Source organism: Onychostoma macrolepis, chromosome 10 (genome assembly GCF_012432095.1).
Source record: "Onychostoma macrolepis isolate SWU-2019 chromosome 10, ASM1243209v1, whole genome shotgun sequence".
Lineage (NCBI taxonomy): Eukaryota > Metazoa > Chordata > Actinopteri > Cypriniformes > Cyprinidae > Onychostoma > Onychostoma macrolepis.
The window spans coordinates 16,878,258-16,900,138 of NC_081164.1; the positions used below are offsets into that span (position 1 = coordinate 16,878,258).

Consider the following 21,881-nt stretch of genomic DNA (forward strand, 5'->3'; position numbering starts at 1 on the left):
ATGTTACACCCATTTTGGGTCAGTAAGTTATATAAAAACTCAAAGCAAATTATTGTATGTGAATGTATGTGACCTAGTTGACATCATGTTTAAGACTCAGAAAAGCACAATTACTTAAAATAAAAAGTTAATACACAAATAAAAACACATACCAGCGTATGTGTGACTTTCTTCTGTTCAAAGAAGATCTTTTGATATTACCAGAATATCTGACCGCATTAACAAACTTAGAGAAAAAAATTCATAAATACATGTTAAATCAAGATAGAGCCATTGTTACAAACAATACATAATATTTGGAATTGCCTCATCAGAAAGTAAGTTATAACCGTTTAATACCTGAGAAATGCTGAAGAGTCTCTCTGTGACGAAAGTGCGTGGACGAATCACATGGTGTGTTTTGCGCGTGCGTGTGTTTGAACATTGGCGCGATTTGACTTCACATCCCTTTCTGAAACACGCACTAATCAACCCCATAAACAAATCCATAAAACAGGCGAGTATCATTAATTGTATTTGTATGTTTTTTTCTTAACTTATAATGTTGCCGATTTATTCAAAACAGTGTCGTTAGTTTGAGACCGATGCAAAAAGTATTTTAAACCGCGACAATCAACAGTCGTCCTACTTACAGTAATGAAGAGTTTGTGGACCGTGTTTTGTGCTTGTATCAGATCGTTTACACAGCAGGACAACTATTAAACAGTGTTTTCTGTGTGTAGTGTCTCCCTTTCCCTCTGCGAACTGTCAGTCACCAGATTTGTTGTTGTTTTGTTGACGCGATATGTGTCATATATAAGCTCATAAAGACTAACAAAACGAAAACAACGCAAAGAACTGATAAAGCCTTCGCTGAAAGCTTTAAAATATGTGGACATTTCAACATATAGCTTATATACGGTGAAAATATTTTGAGTTGTGTTAGATACGCCTTCTGTAGGCTATTTGCGTTCTGCTAGGTTGCTAAGTTGGCGATGCTAAGCTGTTGCTAAGGTGTCAATGATCTGTAGATAAAGGTATAGTGGTGTGTCCATTAATATGCTGTGAGTGGTTGCTAAATTATTGGGAATCAATTGCAAAGGTGTTCAGAGTGGACACTGTTGCTTTGCTAGGGTGTTGCCAAGGTGTTCTTAGGTGGTTGCTAGGGCGTTGCTAAGTATGTTTGGCTTGTTCCTAGGCTGTTGGTAGTAGGTGTTCTTTGAATGTGAGCTCTCGTTGACCCCTAATCTTTTTATCTTCTCTTTAAAGAAATGAATCACTGTGAGCTTGAAGAAGTGACACAACATATTAACAACAAAATATCCATGATTAAAAGACTCCTGGAGCTTCGAGCTGTTGGTATGCTGCATTTACTATATCCATTACTAGTGGTGTTCCCAAATAATTTTCTACCGAAACCGAAATTAAAGTTTGCATTTAGCCGAAAATAAAATTTTGCTCATTAATTTGGAGTGACTCAGTAAAGTCCCATTCACACCAAGAACGTTGACGATATAAATATAGTTGTAAAAAAGTCTTCTAAATTTAAAAGAATAGCAGAGTCCACACCACAACGATAACGATAACAGCACAAAAGAGCCATATTGAAATCACTTCCATTTTTTTTTTCCAGTTGATAAATGATAAAAACATTGAGAGCCAATCAGAATGCATCCTGCTTTAAAGAGCCTGAGCATTTAAAGTGGCAAATAAACATTACTGTAGTAAACTGAACATTATTCTGCGGTAATGTGCATGCTAATATAGTTTATATGTACTTGGTGTGAATGGGCCTAAACTAATTTAATAAATTAAACCTGTCAAGAGTAAGGTTCTTCAACATTGAGCCACCCATTGATATAGCCGAACAAATTTTTACTGCTATTCTAGCTTAATTTTTTTTTTGCGGTGGTCTGCGTCCAAATTGCTGATGTTTACCAATCAAAAAACAGCATCGGAGAAGGTCTAATTAAACATCACTATTTTTTGACACTCCAAAACCATTTTGACCAAAATCGAATTTTGTTTTGCTGTTTCTGCCGAATATTTTTGGTGTATCACTACCTGGTTCTGTAAAATAATGAATGAGTTCACAAATTGACTTATATTTTATCATTTTAAATTGTGTTCCTTGGTGTTGGTATGATTTGTTACGGTATGTCTCATGTGATTTTTTTTTCTTTCTTTAGCAAAAGATCCAGACAAACGTGGGACTCTTCTCAAAATCGAGCAAGAAGTCTCTGCCATCAACAAGCTTCTGGATCGCTTTGAGAGATATGTGGGCGAGCAGAGAGGCTTGCTTAAGCATTTGAAGGTGTGATATTTTCATTCATATTTATTTTATTTTATAGATAACATCTGTAATTGTAGCATTAAGAAATTTTTTGAAAACACCGAATCAGTTCACAAAATGATTCACTCTTTCGAAGTTTGATATGTTCACTGCTCTGGAGGTTTTGAAGCTACATGAAGCAGTGTTTCAAAGGTGCCCATGACTTTATCCCATATGATCAAAAGCTATATTTTTACTTTGGTTCTCTTTTATTGATCTTGTCAACAGGATCTAGAAGGTTTTTTCCAGGAGGATGAGCAGGATGCCTTTCACCTCAAGAACAACATCCCTCCACACATGCCCAAAAGAGGCCAGCAAGCAGCTCCGCAAGGGTATTTCCTGTTTTTGTGTTTCTTTCCTAACTATACCACAGTGGAATGGTGCCTTATTCAGTTAGCTTCATCATTAGGAAGCACAAAAACCATGAGCCACCGTAACCGGCTTCTGTTTGACTGAAACTGATGAATTTGGCTTTTTGTGTTGTCTTCAGAGGAGGACAGGTGGCAGTTCAGAGCAGGCAGACAGATGCGCCACCCGCCCCTCAGGAACAGGGGCCGCCCAGGAAACATCAACGCAACCAGATCAAAGAGATGGAGTTCATTACCGTCCCAGAGTTTGACAGCATACCACCGTGAGTCCTTCCACATCTGTCTAAACAAACTCTGTGAGCAAATATAGTAAAGAACAGTAAACAATAGCCGTATTCCAAAATCCAGTGAGCCACCTGCTGTTGTGAAGGCTGTTTTTTTTTTTTTTCACACCTTTTGAACGGTGTGCTACCGTCTCGGATACCGTCTCTTGGCAATCCCAAAATACACTGTGATGAGCTTTTTGTTCAGTAACAAAAACATGGAAAATCTATTTACAAATGGGCTGTTTTACCTAATATTTATGTGCTATACATTTTTGATTGTAGGCTAGCATGCTGTTAGCTTAGTGACATGCTAACATCCAAGTTCATGGAGTGTAACAGTGCACTTCCACAAGTGTTTTACTCATTAATTTTTTCCATTGGGATTCAAAAGTCTTTGTTAAAAAGTTTAAGCCATGAACCAAACCAACCAACTACAAGGTGAAACACAACATAAATTTATTTGAAGTTACAAGACTGTGTACTTAACGGCTTTAGTGAGAGAAAGAACTACAATCCCATGAAGCATTGCAAATCGTATTGAAAATGATAGTGAAATATATTCCTTTAAATTTGCTGATTATATCTATAGAAGCAAGCATATTTTATATATATAAATATTATAGTTTAGTATTATAATATTTATTTATTTATTCCATGGTCATGATTATCCATTACATAATTTATTATATAAATATTATATATAAATATTTAAGTATTTTGAGGGTATGACCAGACCAACTTAAACTCTATTATGTCATTTGCAGTGCTTCATGGAATTGAACTCTCTTATTGGTGGGATTTTATTTACAGCATCATGGGTCCTGTAGATTTCACCATGAATTTTGCAGTTAAACATGAATATTATTATTATTTTAAAAATAATTGTTGAAAAAATGCAGACTGGTGGCAAAAATGAAGAAAAAAAATTAGATACAATCTAAAATTATATATTTTTGTTTGTATATAATTTTGTTCAAATGTTTACAAAAATTGTTGTAAAATAACAGAATTATATACCATTGATTTACAATCTCAGAGCTCATAGGAGGTCTGTCTGAAACAAGTATTTGTTAAAAAAATGTAAATAAATAAACAAATGTAAATGTAAAAAAAAAAAAAAACTTCCTGAACTCAAATTTTGGAACTCTTTTATTCTCTGATTGGTGGGCATTTCTTTGCAGAATTGTGGGTAATGTAGTTTTCACTGTTTAATGTGATTTTAAAAATATTTGTTGAAATAATGTGAGCTGATGTCTTCAACAAAAGCATAAACAATTGATTAATAACCTCGTAATTCCTCTATGGAGAAATTCAGATTTTCACTCCCAGAATTCTACAGTTGCACTGTATTGAAATCAGTGGTGAGTCAGGTACAGTGTGCTTTTTTGTTGATACAGTGCATTAGTAGAATGTCTCAAATTGGTTACTTATGATGCTCCATTTTGGCTTGAAAAGTAGTTAATAATGTAGAAAGCAGAAAGGAAGAGAGCTCACTAGGTTTTGGAACAGGAATTCCACGATTAACCAATCATGGAAGACTTGTAATGCAGTTCTATTATAATTCAGCATCTTTCAAATTGTTACTGCAAATCACATGAAGTCCATTTCTTCATCTTCACTTGTGCTGTCACAGGTACATGAAAGGCCGCGTGACGTACGACCAGCTGAATGCAGCGGTGCAAAGCATCAACACAGCTGTGACGTCAAAATATAAGATCCTCCATCAGCCAGTCAAAACCCTGAACAATGTGTCCCGCATGCTCCACCAGCGCTTTAAAGACCAAGAAACAAAGGACACCAAGGGTATTACCATTTTATCTGTCTGTCTCTTCCAGAGCTGCTGGTCAAAGGCTTATTTGACCTCGTTTAGCACTGCAGTCCATCATGTATTAACAGTCTTGTCATATCGAGATTTGAGAGTCTACTGTTTGCTCCAGAAAACTATTAACGCCACCAGCGCATGAACTGGTATAAGTGCTCCGATAACTAAGGTCATTTATCCTGGTCTGGTATTTAATAAGTTCTTATGGGCTGAAAGAGGTCATCCATCAACTCCTTCTGTGTCCTGCAGGTCAGTTTTTCATCGTGGAGCAAGACATCAGAGAGTTCGCCCAGCTGAAGGTGGACAAACGGTTTGTGGGCATGTTGAACATGCTACGCCACTGCCAGCGTCTGAGGGAAGTCCGAGGCGGCGGTCTCACACGCTTCATCCTGCTCTAAGACTCCGAGACGCCCACATCTCCATCACATCGCTTTGAATGGAATCACTCTGCACTAAATGATACGTTTCCCATGGAATGAACTTCAGTGTCTATTTTATTAAAAATAAGTGCTGTCAAATGATTAATCGCATCCAAAATAAAAGTTTTTGTTTATATGATATATGTGTGTACTGTGTATATTTATTATGTACATATAAATACACACACATGCATGTATATATTTAAGGAAAATGTGTTAAGTTTATACATGTAAAAAAAAAATATATATATATATATATATATATATAGACGTGAAAATACATGGCAATATTTTCTAAATATATACTGTACGTGTGTGTATTTATATATATATATATATATATATATATATAATAAATATACACAGTATACACACATTTAAAAACAAAACTTTTATTTTGGATGCGATTAAACGGTTACTCGTTTGACAACTATGTCAAATCATCCTGATTTGCATCTACTCAGTTTGAGGCCTAAAACCTGGCAGAGAACTGTTTTTATGGGTAAACATAAATTAAACAGTCAAACATCAAATGTTGAAACCTTTGTGTGCTTGAAAAATTAACCGACATCAGAGGTTTCAGAACTTTGTGTAATTTATGTTGGAGAACAAAAACTCATTATTTTGCTGAATAAATGTCTCTTCAATTAATGCCAACAGCAGACTTAATTTACTCATAAATCCAAAAGTGTTGTTCTAAAATCCTATTAGAAATTCCCATGGGCACCCCATGGTGAATTAGCATTCCAGGTCGGCCTACAAATTGACTTCATGAATTAACAGTTGGGTCACTTTATCTGTGATGATGAAATTATAAATTGATTGCTATATTATTTATATTGGTGGAAAGTGGACAAATATTGAAGCTTAAAATAAAATTGCAGTTTTTGTAACCTCATCTCAAATGTCAGTGTCATTTCAAAAGTTGGCGAGACTGCTGTATTGATGTTTTAGTTTCATTAATTTTTGTGACAAAAGAAACCACTACCTGAGAGATGTGTGAAGATGAATCCGACTCGTCAACTTTAACCTGCTTTTCTCACCCGAAACAAAGTTACACATCAACAGTAAGTTAGTCATTTCTGTTCTTGCTTTGTCATCTTCACTTGTTATAAAGACTCCATGTAGAAGACGCTGCATTTGCACATACAATGACAGGGGCTTTAAGAGAGCTGGTAGGCTAGCTCTTACATTACATCATAGTTTGATTGTACAGTTTTCGTTTCTTTGTTTCGTTCCATTTTCCAAATGTTCCATTTTTGCAGGCAAGAAGCCCTGTGCTTGTTGCAGCCATTTTCATAGCTGGAATAGGAGGAACCTTTCAATATGGCTTCCATATCTCTGTCCTTAACTCTCCATCAATTGTAAGTACCCACGTTTGGTTATAAAGTGCCTTAGGCTGATTTACAGGCTCTTTTGAGCTGCAAATAGGGGGGTTGGAGGTAATCAGTATTAATCAAATGCATTTCTGCTGCTGTCTTAAGATGTGGCATCCCCAAAGGATCAAAGAATCAATACATATCAGAGCTTATGAGTTGGTGCTAACCTGTGAAATGCTGTGGTTCAATAAAATGAAATGAATGACATAACCAACTGAGGCTTGTGCTTACATTGCAAGTTTATTAAAGAGCTGGTGAACAGCACCTGCCAGCAGCGTTATGGCCGCTCTCTGGAGCCCTGGGAGATGTCTCTCATCTGGTCCTTCATTGTGTCCATATATTGCATGGGAGGGCTGGCTGGAACCCTGTTTGCTGGACATCTGGCAGGCGTGTATGGAAGGTACTGGAAGTGCATCCATGTAGCAGATGTCCTTGTCAGGTCATAGGCTGATGCTGAAGAATGTTACAGGGATAGTTTGCCACAAAAATGAAAGATATTATCTGTTTTTTTTGGATATTATCCATGCTGTTTTGAATTCCATTGACTTGAGGTGATGTGGTTAAAAACAAATGAAATATAGAAGAAAGAAAGTCATACATGTTTGAAATTACATGAGGAAGAGTAAACGATGGGAGAATTCATTTTTGGGTGAACTGTCCCTTTAATATCATTGGATATACAGAACCATTCAAAGTTTTGGTGTCAGTACAAATTTTTGTATTCTGCATATGTTTTATACAGTAAAAACAATATTCTGGAATATTAACATTTTAAAATATGTTTTCTATTTGAATATACACTCCTGAACAAAATCTTAAGACCGGGGAAACATTACAAGTATTCACATTTCGCACTGGTGGATTTGCTGCTCAAGAAACATTTCATACAATTAGTGTTGAAAACATTTGTTATTTCTGAAAAATTGTATTTATTATTTGAAATACATTTTTTGTAACGTTATAATTGTCTTTACTGTTAGGTTTGATCAATTTAATGCATTCTTATAAAGTATTAATTTCTTCAACAACAAAAAACCTTATTGACCCCAAACTTTTGAATGGTAATAGTGTAACAAGGTTGATTTTCAGGTGCTAACATGGATCCTTCCATATTTCTGCATTTTCAGAAGCATCTGTGGTATCGTGCATTCTTAGAGTGTGAATCAATAACCAAATGGCAATAATTCAATAAGCAACATGGGCTTTTAATTACAGAATTGACCTGAAATTATGCTAAGGCAACAAACAGCCACTGAAAGTTCTTCTAACCAGTCTAACCTACATTAATTCTCTCCAGGTTCTGTTCTGTTCTGTTCCTGTAACTGGCACAGGAAAAAAAGGAAAAATGTAAAAGTTCTGGTTGAGTGCAATATTTCTTAAAGGGATAGTTCACCCAAAAATGAAAATTACCCTATGAATTACTCGCCCTTAATCCATTCTAGGTGTATATGACTTTCTTCTTTCAGATGAATACAATCAGAGTTATATTTAAAATTGTCCTAGCTCTTCCAAGCTTTATAATGGCTGCTGAGATTTTGAAGCCCAAAAAAGTACATTTTCTTTAAACTTTAAATTTGTGGTATTTAAATTCTTAAACAAGGAGCAGCATTGTAGTGCAGTGTGTTTGTACAGTATGTGTTTTTAACTCTCGATAGGAAGACAACTCTGCTTTTGAACAATGTGGTGGCAATCTGTGGAGCTGTCCTGATGTTGTTGAGTAAAACCGCCCTCTCGTTTGAGATGATCATGGTGGCACGTGTCCTATACGGCATCAACGCTGGTGTGTTGGAAAATCTGTAAATGCATGGTCTTTTTTTATTCTGTGCTATTTTTCTATGTTAGCTGCTTGAGTGCTGTCTGTGCAGGTGTGAGTTTGACTGTCCACACCATGTATATATTGGAGTGCGCCCCCAAGAGGCTGCGTGGGATGGTTGGTGTGTCTGTGGCCTCTTTTGTCTCAATCGGGAAGCTTTTTGGCCAGCTGCTCGGGATCAGGTGCGTCATTAACAGGAGGTTTATCTTCCTGTAACATTCATGTGTTAACCAAACTTTTAAAGATTTAAGCTTTAAAGTTTGGGTTTTGAGTGTGTGTGTGTGTGTCAGTGAGGTGTTAGGCACTGAGGAGCGCTGGATCTGGCTGCTGGCATTCAGCGGGGCGGCTGGTCTCCTGCAGCTAGTAACTCTGCCCTTTCTCCCAGAGTCCCCGCGGTACCTCCTGCTGGAGAAGGCAGACAAACACGGCTGTGAGACGGGTCAGAACCACAGACAACTCATTTGACATTTACACATACATTGATATTTCTTGCAAAATTCATCTGAAATCATTTGTTCAAAATGTGAGGCCAGTGTTCTTTTGAAATATACTGGAACATTTTTTGTAAGTACATTACTGTTAAAGTTTTTTTTTTTTTTTTTGTGTGTTCTATGTTTATATACATGTTTTAACTTTGTATGTGTGTAATTATATATACATATAAAAATACAGTACACTCATAAACAAACTTTTATTTTGGTTACGATAAATCGCGATTAATCGATTTGACAGCCTATACACGCGCACACACACACATGTTGAGTTTCCATGTTTTATGGGGACTCTCCATAGGCGTAATGGTTTTTATACTGTACAAACTGTATTTTCTATCGCCCTACACCTAAACCTACCCCTTACAGGAAACTTTCTGCATTTTTAGATTTTCAAAAAACTTTATTCTGTATGATTTATAAGCTTGTTTCCTTGTGGGGACATTTGGTCCCCATAACATGATGAATACCAGATACACACACACACACACACATACATATATATATGTATATAATTTTTTTAAATGCTGTTACTAAATAATAAATGCTGTTCTTTGAACTTTCTATTCATCAAATAATTATGACATGAAATGAAATGTATCAAGGTTTCCACAAAAATATGAGGCAGCACAACTGTTTTCAAGATGATAATAATAAGAAATGTTTCTCGAGCAGCAAATCAGCATATTAGAATGATTTCTGAAGGATCATGTGACACTGAGACTGGAGTAATGATGCTGAATATAATGCTTTGTGTCAAAGGAATGAATTACATTTTAAAATATAGTGAAATAGAAAACAATTATTTTAAGTTGCAATAATATTTCACAATATTACTGATGTTATTACTGTATTTTTGATCAAAAACAATAATCCTTGGTGAGCATAAGTGTTTTGAACAGTAGTGTGCATGAATTCAAACACTTCTAGCAACTTTAAGTTACAATAAAATTAAATTAGGAATTTGTAACAACACATTCTCACCATTGGCTAAAATTTTAAATATGTATTCTGACGAGTTATTTGGTGATGTTCAAAATGTCTCAGCTCTGCGCAGGTTGTGGGGAGCTAAAAAGGACCCTGGACCAGAGATGGAGGAGATGTTGGCTGAACATGCTTCCCTAAAGGGCGTGAAGGTCCACAGGCTCATGGACCTCTTCCTCGACCACAACGTCCGCTGGCAGCTCCTCACCATCCTCGTCACGTTCGTCACGCTGCAGCTCTGCGGCATCAATGCTGTGAGTCACAAAAAGTCGCAGTGCCGCCCGCACCTGAAAACGACTGAACCGAGAATGCTTATTTTACACACAACCATATGCCACAGTCTGTTCAGGAAATGGGCTTTACGGCTTCACATTGCAAGATAATTTACTTCCCGCTCAATTCTTCTTTTTGATGAAAGCCACTTTGTTTTCATCATTCAGTTTCAAAGATGAATAATAGAACTTAAAGATATTGTTGTTCATATGGCCTGTGAATTATGTCTTCGCAGATCTATCTATATTCGTTTGATGTGTTTCAAGCTGCTGGTATCGCCGAGGAGAACCTGCGCTATGCCGCCCTGGGGACGGGTCTGTGTGAAGTCTCCACCTCTATTGCCTGTGTGAGCCGCTCTTTACCACCCAAATATTTCATCTAAGCTCAAAACATGCTGTGACCTGGTTTAAAGGAATCTTCTGTTTGTGTGGTTGTTTACTGTCTTATTTTTATCCAGGTGCTGATCATCGAGAGCACCGGGAAGAGATTGCTTCTCTTTAGGGGTTACCTGTGCATGGCCGGCTCACTGGCCCTGCTCACACTTACACTTTACCTTCAGGTCTGCTTATTTTTTATTCAAGTTTTATTGCATCATATTTTTCAAATTATATAGGCTTTGTGGTGAATTATTGAGTGAGAAGGCAAGTTATAGTTTGTGTGCATGGCTAATAATTCAGTTATTAACAAGAAGAGTGCTGATTGTGACTTGATTTAAATTGCTGTTACATTTAAAGGGATAGTTCATTAAAAAATGTACTCAATCTCATTCTAAACCCATATGATTATCTATCAACACACAAAGAGATGCTGTTGTTTTCATATAATTACAGAGACTACTGCTTCGAGAAAGACAAAAAGCATCATGAATTAAAAGTAGTACTCTTGCACTATATTCCATGTCTTTTGGAGTCAAACTATGGTTTTGTGTGAGGAACAGACTAAAATTTAAATTGTTATTCACTGAAAATCTTTGCCACAGGTTTCAAGTCTCAGGTTGTGCTTATTATATAATGAAAGCGAATGGGGACTGGAGCTGTCAAGCTTCAAAAATGACAAAATGCATCATAAATGTACAGTAAAAGTAGTTTATATGAATCACATGCTTTATTCCACATCTTCTTTGGTCATATGATAGTTTTATGAGAGAAACAGACTGATAAACAAATTGTCATTTTTCAAATCTTCTCCGCAGCTTTCACATCTCATTCGCTTATTATATAATGAAAGTGAATGAGGTCTAGAGATGTTGAGCTTCAGAAGTGACAAAAAATGCATTGTAGTAGAGTAAAAGTAGTTTATATGAATCGTGTGCTTTTTCCCATGTCCTCTGCAGTCATAAGATTATGAGAGATTTTAGAGAACATAAGTTTTTTTTAGAGAACGTTCACAGGCCCTTTTTTATATAATGAAAGTGAATGGGGACTGGAGCTATCAAGCTTCAGAAATACAAAAAAAAAGCATCATAAAAGTATAGTAAAAGTAGTTTATATGAATCATGTGCTTTATTCCACATCTTCTGTGATCATATGATAGTTTTGTGTGTGAAACGGAAATTTAATACATTATTCACAGAAAACCTTTGCCACAGCTATCAAATTTCATTCACACTTCTGCATATTCTACATATTTTGAGTTTCCACAAAGAATTAAAGAATGTTTCGAACAACATGGTTAGAAATGAAACAACTTTTAAGTGAGTTATTTCTTAAAGACAAATCAGCAACTAAGTATTAAATAAACTGATATTATTTTTGAGACTAACAAGCCACTGTTCATACCATATGAAACTATTCCTGAGATTATATTTGTCTGGCTGTTATAGGACTTTGTATCCTGGATGCCATACTGCAGCATGGTCCTTATTTTCATCTACATCATCTTCTTCTCTAGCGGGCCAGGTACATCCACACATTTTTCTCCTGCAGTGAGATGTTTAGATGCTTATTTGTAGCCTTGTTGTCTTAACAATACTCTTGTGAATTCTCTCTTCCACAGCCGGGGTGACAGCACCACTTCCTGGTGAGATTTTCACACAGTCCTATAAACCTCCAGCGTTCATGGTAGCCTGCATCCTTAATTGGACAGGACTCTTCCTGGTGGGCATGTTGTTTCCGCTCATAGTGGTGAGCCTTTATCATTTCATGGCATTTCATTGTATGCCCTGTTTTTTGCTGAAAAATGAAAGGTGCAGAAACATTTTACACATAGAGAAATGGTATGTTTGAAAAATGTTTAAAAGATGTACACACACACATGAGATGAAGTTTTAGTTTGTACGAGTCGCCTAATAAAACTGTTTTATTTTACATGGAGCTAGGGGTGTGTGATATTGACAAAAAAAAAAATTTTGCTTAGTGTGTTTTTATGCTTAGACCTTTGCTTGATAAATAACTAGGACACTAAAACCACTATATAGTCCGTGGTAATCCCTTTATGAGTGATTCATTGAATGATTCATCCAAACAATTCATTGGAAACAGCTGATTCATTTACAAGTGAATCAAATGGCTGTATTTTTTTACGAATGGATCATTGAATCACTGACTCAGATGATTCATTTAAAAACACACTCATTCAGAAACGAAACACTGCTGTGTGTTGCTCTGAGACGTGTACATTTTCTGCTCCAGTGAGTGGCAAAACAGAAAGAAAGAAAAAAAACAGACAATATTTTGTCTAAATTGTAACTCGTTCAGTATTAACTTGTTTTTTGAACTGTTGCACAAAATTTTCATCACATTTACATGCTAATATTCTGGAAAATGGCACTCTTGCTTGAGTGATATTATTTAACTATTTCATATCTTATGAATATAAAAAGCATATAAATATCTTATGAATATAAAAAGCATTTTTTTTTGCTTTTATAACTTGAATTATAGGGGCATATTAAATAAATACAAATAGGCTTCATCATGCAGTAACTGCTTTTGAACTGTCAAGATATGTTGTTGTTTTTTCAATGACACACTTGATAATGTCAGCTCGCATATTGTTAAAAGAACAATTAAGATTTTATCGTAGACGATAAATATCGCACACCCAAACATGGAGCGGGTCACTTTATTGAGGCTACCATTTTTACATTGTGATCAAATTAAAACTACTCGGTTTATTTGGTTACTCCTCTTATGTAACACTTTCACTTAATAAATTAATCATGGCTTAATGTAAATTGTGCATTTCTACATTGGAATCTGATAACTTGTGCTTTTGCATACATCCGCACCACTAGTGGGCAGTATAAGTCTAAGATGACATAAGGCCGGGACACACCAAGCCGACCGTCGGCTTGGACAGCGAGCGACGGTCGGGCTAGTTTGTTTGGTGTGTTCCTCTCCTCAGGCTCACGTCGGCAGCAGTTTGCAGTAGCCCCTCACTGCAGAACAAAAGATCCAGGGGGCGGAGATTGGTAGGTTTAGGGGTGGAGATGGGTAAGTTTAGGGGTGGAGATGGGTGGGTTTATGGATCAGGGGGTGGAGACGGGTAGGTTTAGGTCTATGTAAGGTGGGAGGAGTTGGATCTAGATCCAACTCCACCCCCTGGATCTTGTGTTCTGCAGTGAGGACCATCTCGCAGTTTGCCGATTTGCGACGGGGCCGTCGACGAGGGTGAGAACTCTGAATGAATGTTCAGTTTAGCAAACGAGTTAGTGCCCGAGAATTAAAGCGAAAGTGATGAAAACAAGCATGTAAATGAAGGCGGTACAGACAGAAGGCTGTTTAAATGTTACGTGATCTTTCCCAATCATTTTAATACGCGAATGTCTTCATAACAACGTGAGCTGCTTAAAATGATTAAAATTGTCAACGTTACTGATATTCAAAATGGTAAGCAAGCGCTGCTTTGTTTACATTCTGTATATCTGCGTTTATCTCATATATCTTTGTTTCGGTTACTTCTTTTGAATAACGAATATGTGACCCTGGACCACAAAACCAGTCTTAAAGGTGCTGTATGTAGGATTGACACCTAGCGGTTGAACTAGGTATTGCAGTCCAAATTCAAAATATTGGAGACAGTTTTTTTCACGACACCAACAGAAATGAGCGCACATGACGATGAATGAAATTAAATACGCTGTGTTTTCCGCCAACTGGCAACCCGGGTTGCCGAAATACAATTGGGTAAACTGGCAGTGGGTGAGTTTCACAAACCATAATAAACACAGAAATTCCGGGCCGTAATGCACATTTTCAAAGGAGAATAACTGACTGTAGCATTGTTTTTCAGATAAACAAGTATGTTAACTTAGCATGTTTCTTAAATATCTGCAAACATATTATGGTATTTTTATGCTTTAGTAGAGTCAAAATCCTACATACAGCACCTGTAAGTGTCAATTTTTCGAAAATTAGATTTATACATCATCTGAAAGCTGAATAAATAAGCTTTCCATTGATGTATGGTTTGTTAGGATCGGACGATATTTGGCCCGAGATACAACTATTTGAATATCTGGAATCTGAGGGTGCAAAAAAATCGAAATATTGAGAAAATCGCCTTTAAAGTTGTCCAAATGAAGTTCATAGCAATGCATATTACTAATCAAAAATGAAGTTATGATATATTTAGGTAGGAAATTTACAAAATCTCTTCATGGAACATGATCTTTACTTAATATCCTAATGATTTTTGGCATGAAAGATAAATTGATAATTTTGACCCATACAATGCATTTTTGGCTATTGCTACAAATAGTGGAGCGGCTAAGTGCTTATGTTTGGCAGAATCGTTCAGTTTATGATACAAGCGTGAAAATTGGCATGAGCATTCTCCATGGGTAACTTAACAAGAAAATTGTCCGAGCCACTTGAAATTTCAAGATGGCGGCAATTTTTCAGGATTACTGCCACCCGCCATGTGGATCTTTAAATGATACGTTTTCTCATAGAAATGTATTGGGTTCCTCAAAAGACACTGTCAAGAGAGGTAGTTTGACTGGCTTTTGTCTGACTCCTCACCCATGACCTGTCCAGTTTGGTAAAGCCTGTCAGGAGTTGCCTCCCACCGGCATAGCTCTCAGGGTTCATTGAGGTACACAAGCTCCCTTACCACGACAAGGTAACAGTCACAAGGGAGGTTTTTTTTGCTGGTGTTTTTTTAACTAACAATTATTAAACATATACTAAGAGGTGGGGAAACAAAAATAAGATTAATAAATTAGCACAGTTGTGGTGCTGAACGAACAGTGCACCAAACAAAAAATTGAGCAATGACTAATACTGAATGTTAATAAGAACAGATCCAGAGGAAACAGCGACTCTGGCTGACACAGCCATGGAACCATGACAAACAGAAAGTATCTCAAACAATACTAAGGAACTAAACTGAAAATGTCACAGTGATAGTCTGGTGACAAAATAAAACATGATGCGCCGATGTGGCGAGGGGAAGCCGAGCCATAGGCCTACACCGAAAACATAGAGGACTAACACTGGCAAAAGAAACATGCAAATAGGTTCTAGCAGGGGCAACTACATAGGCATGTGCAACTGAGTCCATATCTGAAGCACTTACACCTTCCAGTACATGCCTTGTTGCACCCACATTTGGTCAACTCCCAACAACTCTGCAATAGGTAGAAGTGGAGTCCAGAAGACTTTCCACTCTTCGTCCTTTTTAACCCATCCTCAGTCGGATGGGCTCGGCATTTGTGGATGTCGCTTCAATGCCTGTCCCCACACGTATCCAGCTTCATAAGAAGCACGTTTGGCATGCTCTTTGAGTGCTGCTTGAGTTGGTGGGATCAAGTCATATTGTCTTTGCTTTCTGGCTTTCGCTGGACCTGTCATACATTAGCACAACAAATCTCTCCAAAGCTTGCAGGTCACTTTCCTCCACTGCAGAGGGACATTTGCTGAGTCTTGCAAATGTGTTTGAGACCTCATCACACATGTCCCATGTTTTCCAGGCAGACTTCTTTGATTTGCCATGGAAGGATGACACAATGTCACAACCGCTGAAGGCATGGAAGAAGAGGATACCACGTGTTTTCTCTGGTCCTATGGCTGAAACCACCTCATGTATATGGATCCATCTTGTCTTCTCTCCTTTGCCAAACGTCACCCACATTTTCTCCAGGCCAAGTTGCATCAAAGACGGCATAACAGAAGTGGCTATGATTAAAATGTCTGTGTCATTGGCATCAATCATCAGGGATTTGTGTCCTTGTTCCACTGCATGCTGGGCATGAAGGAAAATACGCGTGTTTGCCTCTTCATGACTACACGGGGCTACTGCATCCAGGTTAGTAGTTTGGTTGCTAACAGCATCTTCTCCCTTCGTCACAATGACTATATTGGCTGTTTTCATTTCTGTTACTTTATCAGCAATAAAATGGAATAATTCCTGCTTGTTGTTTTCATCCCGTAGGAAGCTTTGCCAGTTTGACGGAGTTTTGCCTGTGCCTGTTACTCTCCTTCTGATTGCTTTTCCCCGTTTTGACCTTGCCTCAGACTTCAGACTGGACTTCCAGTAAACATCGAACACAATGTCCGTCCGCCTGTATGTATGGCTGTATGTCTCTATTCTTGGAAGTATGTCATTTATTGCATATTCATCAAACGTCTTGCTTGAACGTGGTGGCAGTGTATTCACCATAGCTGATCCATCCACTATAAGAACATCTGATTCTGGCTTTTTTTCTGGCAATGTCACTTTCGCTTGTAGTAAATCAGCCAGGTGTGATTTGGTACACGTGTGGAGTTTCCCTCCATCACTGAGAGAGGCGGGAGCTGATTGGTTCTCATGCATGAAGAACTCTTGTAAGTCACACTGCCTGTTCTGGCAAGAGATGAATAGTCGGGAGAAAAGTTGGTAGTCACCCTTAAGTTCCATCATCTTGGAGTTTGTTCCACTGACAACTGGCTTGTGCTTGAAGAAAGTTACCATATTCTTCTTGATAGGCTTGTAGAAAGAGCATGGACTGTCAAGGCTCTGTAGATCTGTCACAAAAGACTTGAACTGTTCTTTGCCTTGTTGGTGATGTACTGCTATCAGCTCAGCTGAACTGACATCAACAATGTCCTTCGTGTCCAACACAAGCAGATCATCTGATTCTTCCATGAAAGGGTTACCCATTTCCCGCATCACTGATGTGAGTCGTTTCACTTTCTCAAATAATGCTTTTTGAGCAGCCTCTGTTTGTTCATGGTGATGATTACCTTTCTTCACATCTTTAGCTCCTGACACAGCTTCATAGTTCGCAACTAGATGGCTCACTTCTGGACCTGCTAACATCCATCTTCGAAGTGATGATGGGTTCTCTGTCAGCCCGACTGCTCCCCCATCACCTTTGATCACAGCATTGAGCCATTCATGAGCCTGATCAATTGCCACTGCAGAGAAAGCCCTATCTGACTTATGTACTACAAAGTTCCCCTTGTGGAACTCTGCAGCCACTTCTGGATGTTGCTCCTCAATGCACATCATGTCTCAAAGATGTATTGGAAGCCATCGAGCATAATTTACATTGTTGTTGGCAAAAAAGTATGGGACAAGTTCAAACAGTGACTCACGGTACAGTCTGAAGTTACCTTCTCGAAATGATCGGATCAAAATGAGAATGGTCAGCTCCATCCTATAAATGAGAAACCAGAACTTGAACTGTGGACTCTTCTGCTCCGTGCACCACACCTCAAAAGTGGTGTTAGGGTTGTCAGGTGTCTCCTCCTTGTACGCATTGTATGCATCTTTCATGAGCTCATACAGACTGCATACTGTTATCTGATGTGCATACCGTGTTCTAGTTACACTTGATGCTGAAAGAAATGAATTTGCTGTACCAGGTGAGGCTACCCCAGCCTCAACGAGAGCACTAGTCCATCCACTGTCTTTGAGTAGCGTTCCGATAGATTTAAACGCTGTCATTTCAATATGTAGACCTCCAAACATGATCACATATTTGTCTTCTCCATATTGCTCTGGCCAGTGCCATTGGATCTGCTTTGCAAGAGCATATAGTGGCTGGTCAGCAGCTATGACTGGCGTTTGTCCTGGATTCAGGAATGCTACTGTATCCCTAACTTTGTCCATAACATGTTTTATTGTTGCGACAGAGTGGGCCTGGTCTCGGAAGAGGGGAAGCAGTGATGTAATGCTGACATTAAAACCCTGGCTCCTCCTTTGGGATGCATGGTAGGCTGACCATGTTATAGTGGAAGAAGCATTGACTTCTTGGGTTAGGCTAACCTTCTCCAGCCATTCATACTCGGGTGCAAAGTTTCTGCTGAATACAATGAGTTCTGGCAATGGTAGGTTGGCTACAGTACGGGGCTCTGGGTTTTTCTTATTGAAAAAAGCTGGTTGGATGTTAGAGAAGGATTCAGGAATCTCAGAAACCTTTTTTGGTCTGTTATCTGCAAGGTGGAGTGGTGGCCTTATCTGGCCGCCATTGTTAAGGGTTGGATGTTGAAACATGGAAATACTTGTACCATGAAAGGAGGTATTTGCTGTTGTTGCTGTGGGATTATGGTCAATGTTGTCCATAGCAGATGTGGTGAAGAGTCCCTTTCGCAGAATCGGTGGGCATACAACCCCATCTACAACATATTGGTTCACTACAGATTCTCCTAGCAGTGCGGAAACTTCCAACACCCTGTCATAGGAGACGCTAATTCCATTCTCATGAAGCATATCAATAAGTTGTCGTTTTCGTGTCTTTGCATACACCGCCATCCCGATGTATACAGCAAATGGAGTTTCGCGGCCTAATGAGTGTCGGTGGTATGCTGCATCATCTTTGCACTTAGAGTAGCAATTGTATTGCAATAACTGTGCAATTGCAATGTCTGATTTGAATACCCCATGATTCAAATGTGACTTGATATCTACACCATGTTCAATATTGCAGATGAACTGAAGAAGGGTTGGTGGAACAGATTCTTCAACAAATCCCTCATGGAATTTGTTGTCAAACTTTATCTTGTGATTAAGCATCTCTCTACGTATAATGCTGGCAGCCTTGGCTAAGTGAATGGCGTCAGCTGTACTGTATTTGCTTACATCAGAAAGAACAGAGCTGATGTCCTTCTTGAATGCAAGCAGTACATCACGTCCTGCCTTGTGTTCTTCTAGCTCAGGTATGCTAGAAAGCAGCTGCTCCTTCAGTCTGGTTGAATTCACATCTGGTGATTCGACACCAAGTTGCTGCAGTCGTTGCTTGTAGAGAGAGGCTAGATCTGCAAGCTTAAATATAACTGGATCCGTGCCGTCACTTGTGGTCTTCGTGTCCGTGATGTAGATGACAAGTTCTGAACAAATAGAGGGATACCAGTCAAAAGCTGAGCTTTTGAGGCTCTGCTCTTGCTTGATGGCATTGAGATGGTCTCGCTCTCTGTTGTACAGTCCAACAAGACAGGCAGGGTGGTATTTAAATTCCTGTGCAACAACATCACCAACAATAAGCTTTGCAAGGAGCTTCCTGGCACATTCATTGACTCTTTCATTAAGTTTCATCGTCATTGCTTCTCGTAAGGGGGACATTGCACTCTCATCTTCACATATAAAGCACAAAGCTTTCGAGGGCTGGGATCCTCTTGGCCTCTTGACATGGATATCTTTGGTATCTTCAGTGTCTTTAGCAGCAGTAGATGCTCTCTTTTGGGCCCTTTCCAGCTTTGTGTTATTGAACATAAGTTTACAGCTTGAATTATATTTTGCTCTGTTTCTTGTCAATGTGTTTTCTATGCCATCACCTTCATCTAGTCGGGTTGGACTAAGTAAGATAGGCAGAGCATTGATCTTATGAAATAATGGAACATTTCTTGCAATGGTATCATAACCAGTACGATTGTGCTCTCTGTTGAATAAACTCGGATGAATGAGTTTTTCCTTGGTGTCCTGCTGACAAATGAAACATCTGTCCCAGTTAGTTTTCTCAACTGTTATGATGGCTTCTGCCATGTCTGCAGCAAATGTGCCCTGGTAGTGCAGATATTCACTCTTGTCTAATCTATCTATAATCAACAAATCAACACAACTGTATTTTGATGCGTTAAAAGTTGTTCTTTAGAAAAAAACAATCAATTTCTATCGGAAAATTGATCTTTTGAGGATCCAGGGGTGGGCCATCTTGAAAATAGAAATTTCAAGTGGCTGAGAGTGTTTTCTTGTCAAGCAACCCTTAGAGACTGCTCATACCAATTTGTATGCTTATGTCACTAACTAAACAAATATGGCCGCCATCTTGAAATTTCAATTAGCTGTGGGTGGCTTATTGTCTAGTGACCATCAGAGACTGCTCATGCCAATTTTCATGCTTGTATCACCAAATAAACCACTATATCACTTAACTGCTCCACTAAGGGGTCGGCCATCTTGAAAAATGGCCGCTATCTTGAAATTTCAAGTGGCTCGGACAATTTTCTTGTCAAGTGACCCATGGAGACTGCTCATGCCAATTTTCACGCTTGTATCATAAACTGAACGATTATATCACTTAGCCGCTCCACTAAAATATACCCCAGCGACTTAAGACTGGTTTTGTGGTCCAGGGTCACATATATACTATTGATAGCTGCTGATATAGACAGTTAATTCCTCTCACGCATGTGCAGAACGCACGTGTTAGTTTGCCGTCGGCTGTAGTCTGTGTGTTCGAGCGCAGTTCTTTGGTCCGACGCGAAGTGACAACACCGTCGGCTTTCGTCGCCGCTAGTTCTTTGAAGTCGGCTTGGTGTGTCCCGGCCTATAAAGTGATTGAATGCACCATTGAAACATGCCTTATTCACAGAAACATGCCTTATTCACAGTTAATTAGTCCTTTCTAATGTATTTTTCCATTGCAGGAGCATTTGGATTATTTCTGCTTCCTCGTATTTTTTGTGTTCTGCTTCTTCTCTGGTGTTTTCGTGTGGTTCCACGTGCCTGAGACAAAGAATAAAACTGTTCTGGAGATCGCAGAGGACTTTAAGAGAATGCACCAGAAACGCAGACACTCACTTCTGTCCAAACTGAGCTCAGTACACATAAACGACATCCAGAGCACCATATCTACCAAGCTTTAGAACCAGTTCAGAAAGTCACGTAATCAAATCAGAAGCTGACCAATAAAAAGTCATTTTACACCCAATAGTCGTTCTCTGTTTTGTTGGCTGCTGACTGTGTGGTATGTTTGGCTATTCTGTTAGTGACATCAAGTGTGTTAAACTGTAAGCCACATCCCATTTGTAAACTCAAAATCCAATTTCAATTAGAGGCAAACTGAATGTTGAATCAATATATTTGTACTTTGTCACGCCAAGGGACACTGATTCAGGTTTGGCCTGATACAACGGCTGTGATGCAATGACTTTATTGACACTGTTTCTTGGATGGCTCTGTAGAGTGATTAGTAAGGCTTGAGTATCTATTGAATCCTCAGAGGTGTGTTGACTTCTTACCACACCATAAAGTTATCAAATTAATTATTGGACTCCACCAAATGACTAAGTAATGTGGAAACTCTCATAAATCATATTCATGAGGCTACCAAAATTGCTCAGAAAATTGCCTTAATGTTACCAAGTGGCTGTTTTTCTTTCATTCAAATACAATAAATGTTTTAAAATGTTGTTCCTGTGGTCTTTAGATCGTCTATTCTCAAAATACATATCACATTATTCACTCAAAACTAACACCCATTAAAAATGGAAGGCATCTTTCTTCTGATGAATAAAAAAAGATATTTTGAATTTCTTATGATCAACCAGTTGTTTACCATTGAAAATAAAATAAAATGCAAATATTAGGTGAAAACCTAAAAACTTAAATG

At 38.3% G+C, this 21,881-nt stretch overlaps 2 protein-coding genes across 3 annotated transcripts; both read left to right on the forward strand.

Annotated features, from left to right (window-relative positions):
• The first annotated feature begins 362 nt into the window (after nucleotides 1-362).
• Nucleotides 363-5,336, forward strand: ska1 (spindle and kinetochore associated complex subunit 1). The gene is made up of 7 exons (XM_058790045.1): nucleotides 363-496; nucleotides 1,249-1,338; nucleotides 2,169-2,293; nucleotides 2,540-2,643; nucleotides 2,802-2,942; nucleotides 4,579-4,748; nucleotides 5,017-5,336. The coding sequence occupies exons 2-7, from the start codon at nucleotides 1,251-1,253 to the stop codon at nucleotides 5,163-5,165; spliced, it is 777 nt and encodes a 258-aa protein (XP_058646028.1). The 5' UTR covers nucleotides 363-496; nucleotides 1,249-1,250; the 3' UTR covers nucleotides 5,166-5,336.
• An 825-nt stretch (nucleotides 5,337-6,161) lies between these two features.
• On the forward strand, nucleotides 6,162-21,200 carry slc2a11l (solute carrier family 2 member 11, like). 2 transcript variants are annotated; one of them, XR_009273198.1, is made up of 14 exons: nucleotides 6,162-6,361; nucleotides 6,452-6,550; nucleotides 6,805-6,965; nucleotides 8,221-8,345; nucleotides 8,431-8,560; nucleotides 8,669-8,817; nucleotides 9,917-10,107; nucleotides 10,362-10,472; nucleotides 10,584-10,685; nucleotides 11,949-12,024; nucleotides 12,122-12,249; nucleotides 16,041-16,375; nucleotides 16,502-16,633; nucleotides 20,917-21,051. XR_009273198.1 is itself a non-coding variant. In XM_058790044.1 (12 exons), the coding sequence occupies exons 1-12, from the start codon at nucleotides 6,338-6,340 to the stop codon at nucleotides 21,133-21,135; spliced, it is 1,515 nt and encodes a 504-aa protein (XP_058646027.1). In that variant the 5' UTR covers nucleotides 6,187-6,337; the 3' UTR covers nucleotides 21,136-21,200. The 2 variants fall into 2 exon arrangements, 1 of the variants encoding a protein (XP_058646027.1); XM_058790044.1 differs by lacking the exons at nucleotides 16,041-16,375; nucleotides 16,502-16,633 and having other exon boundaries at nucleotides 6,187-6,361; nucleotides 20,917-21,200.
• Nucleotides 21,201-21,881: the final 681 nt, after the last annotated feature.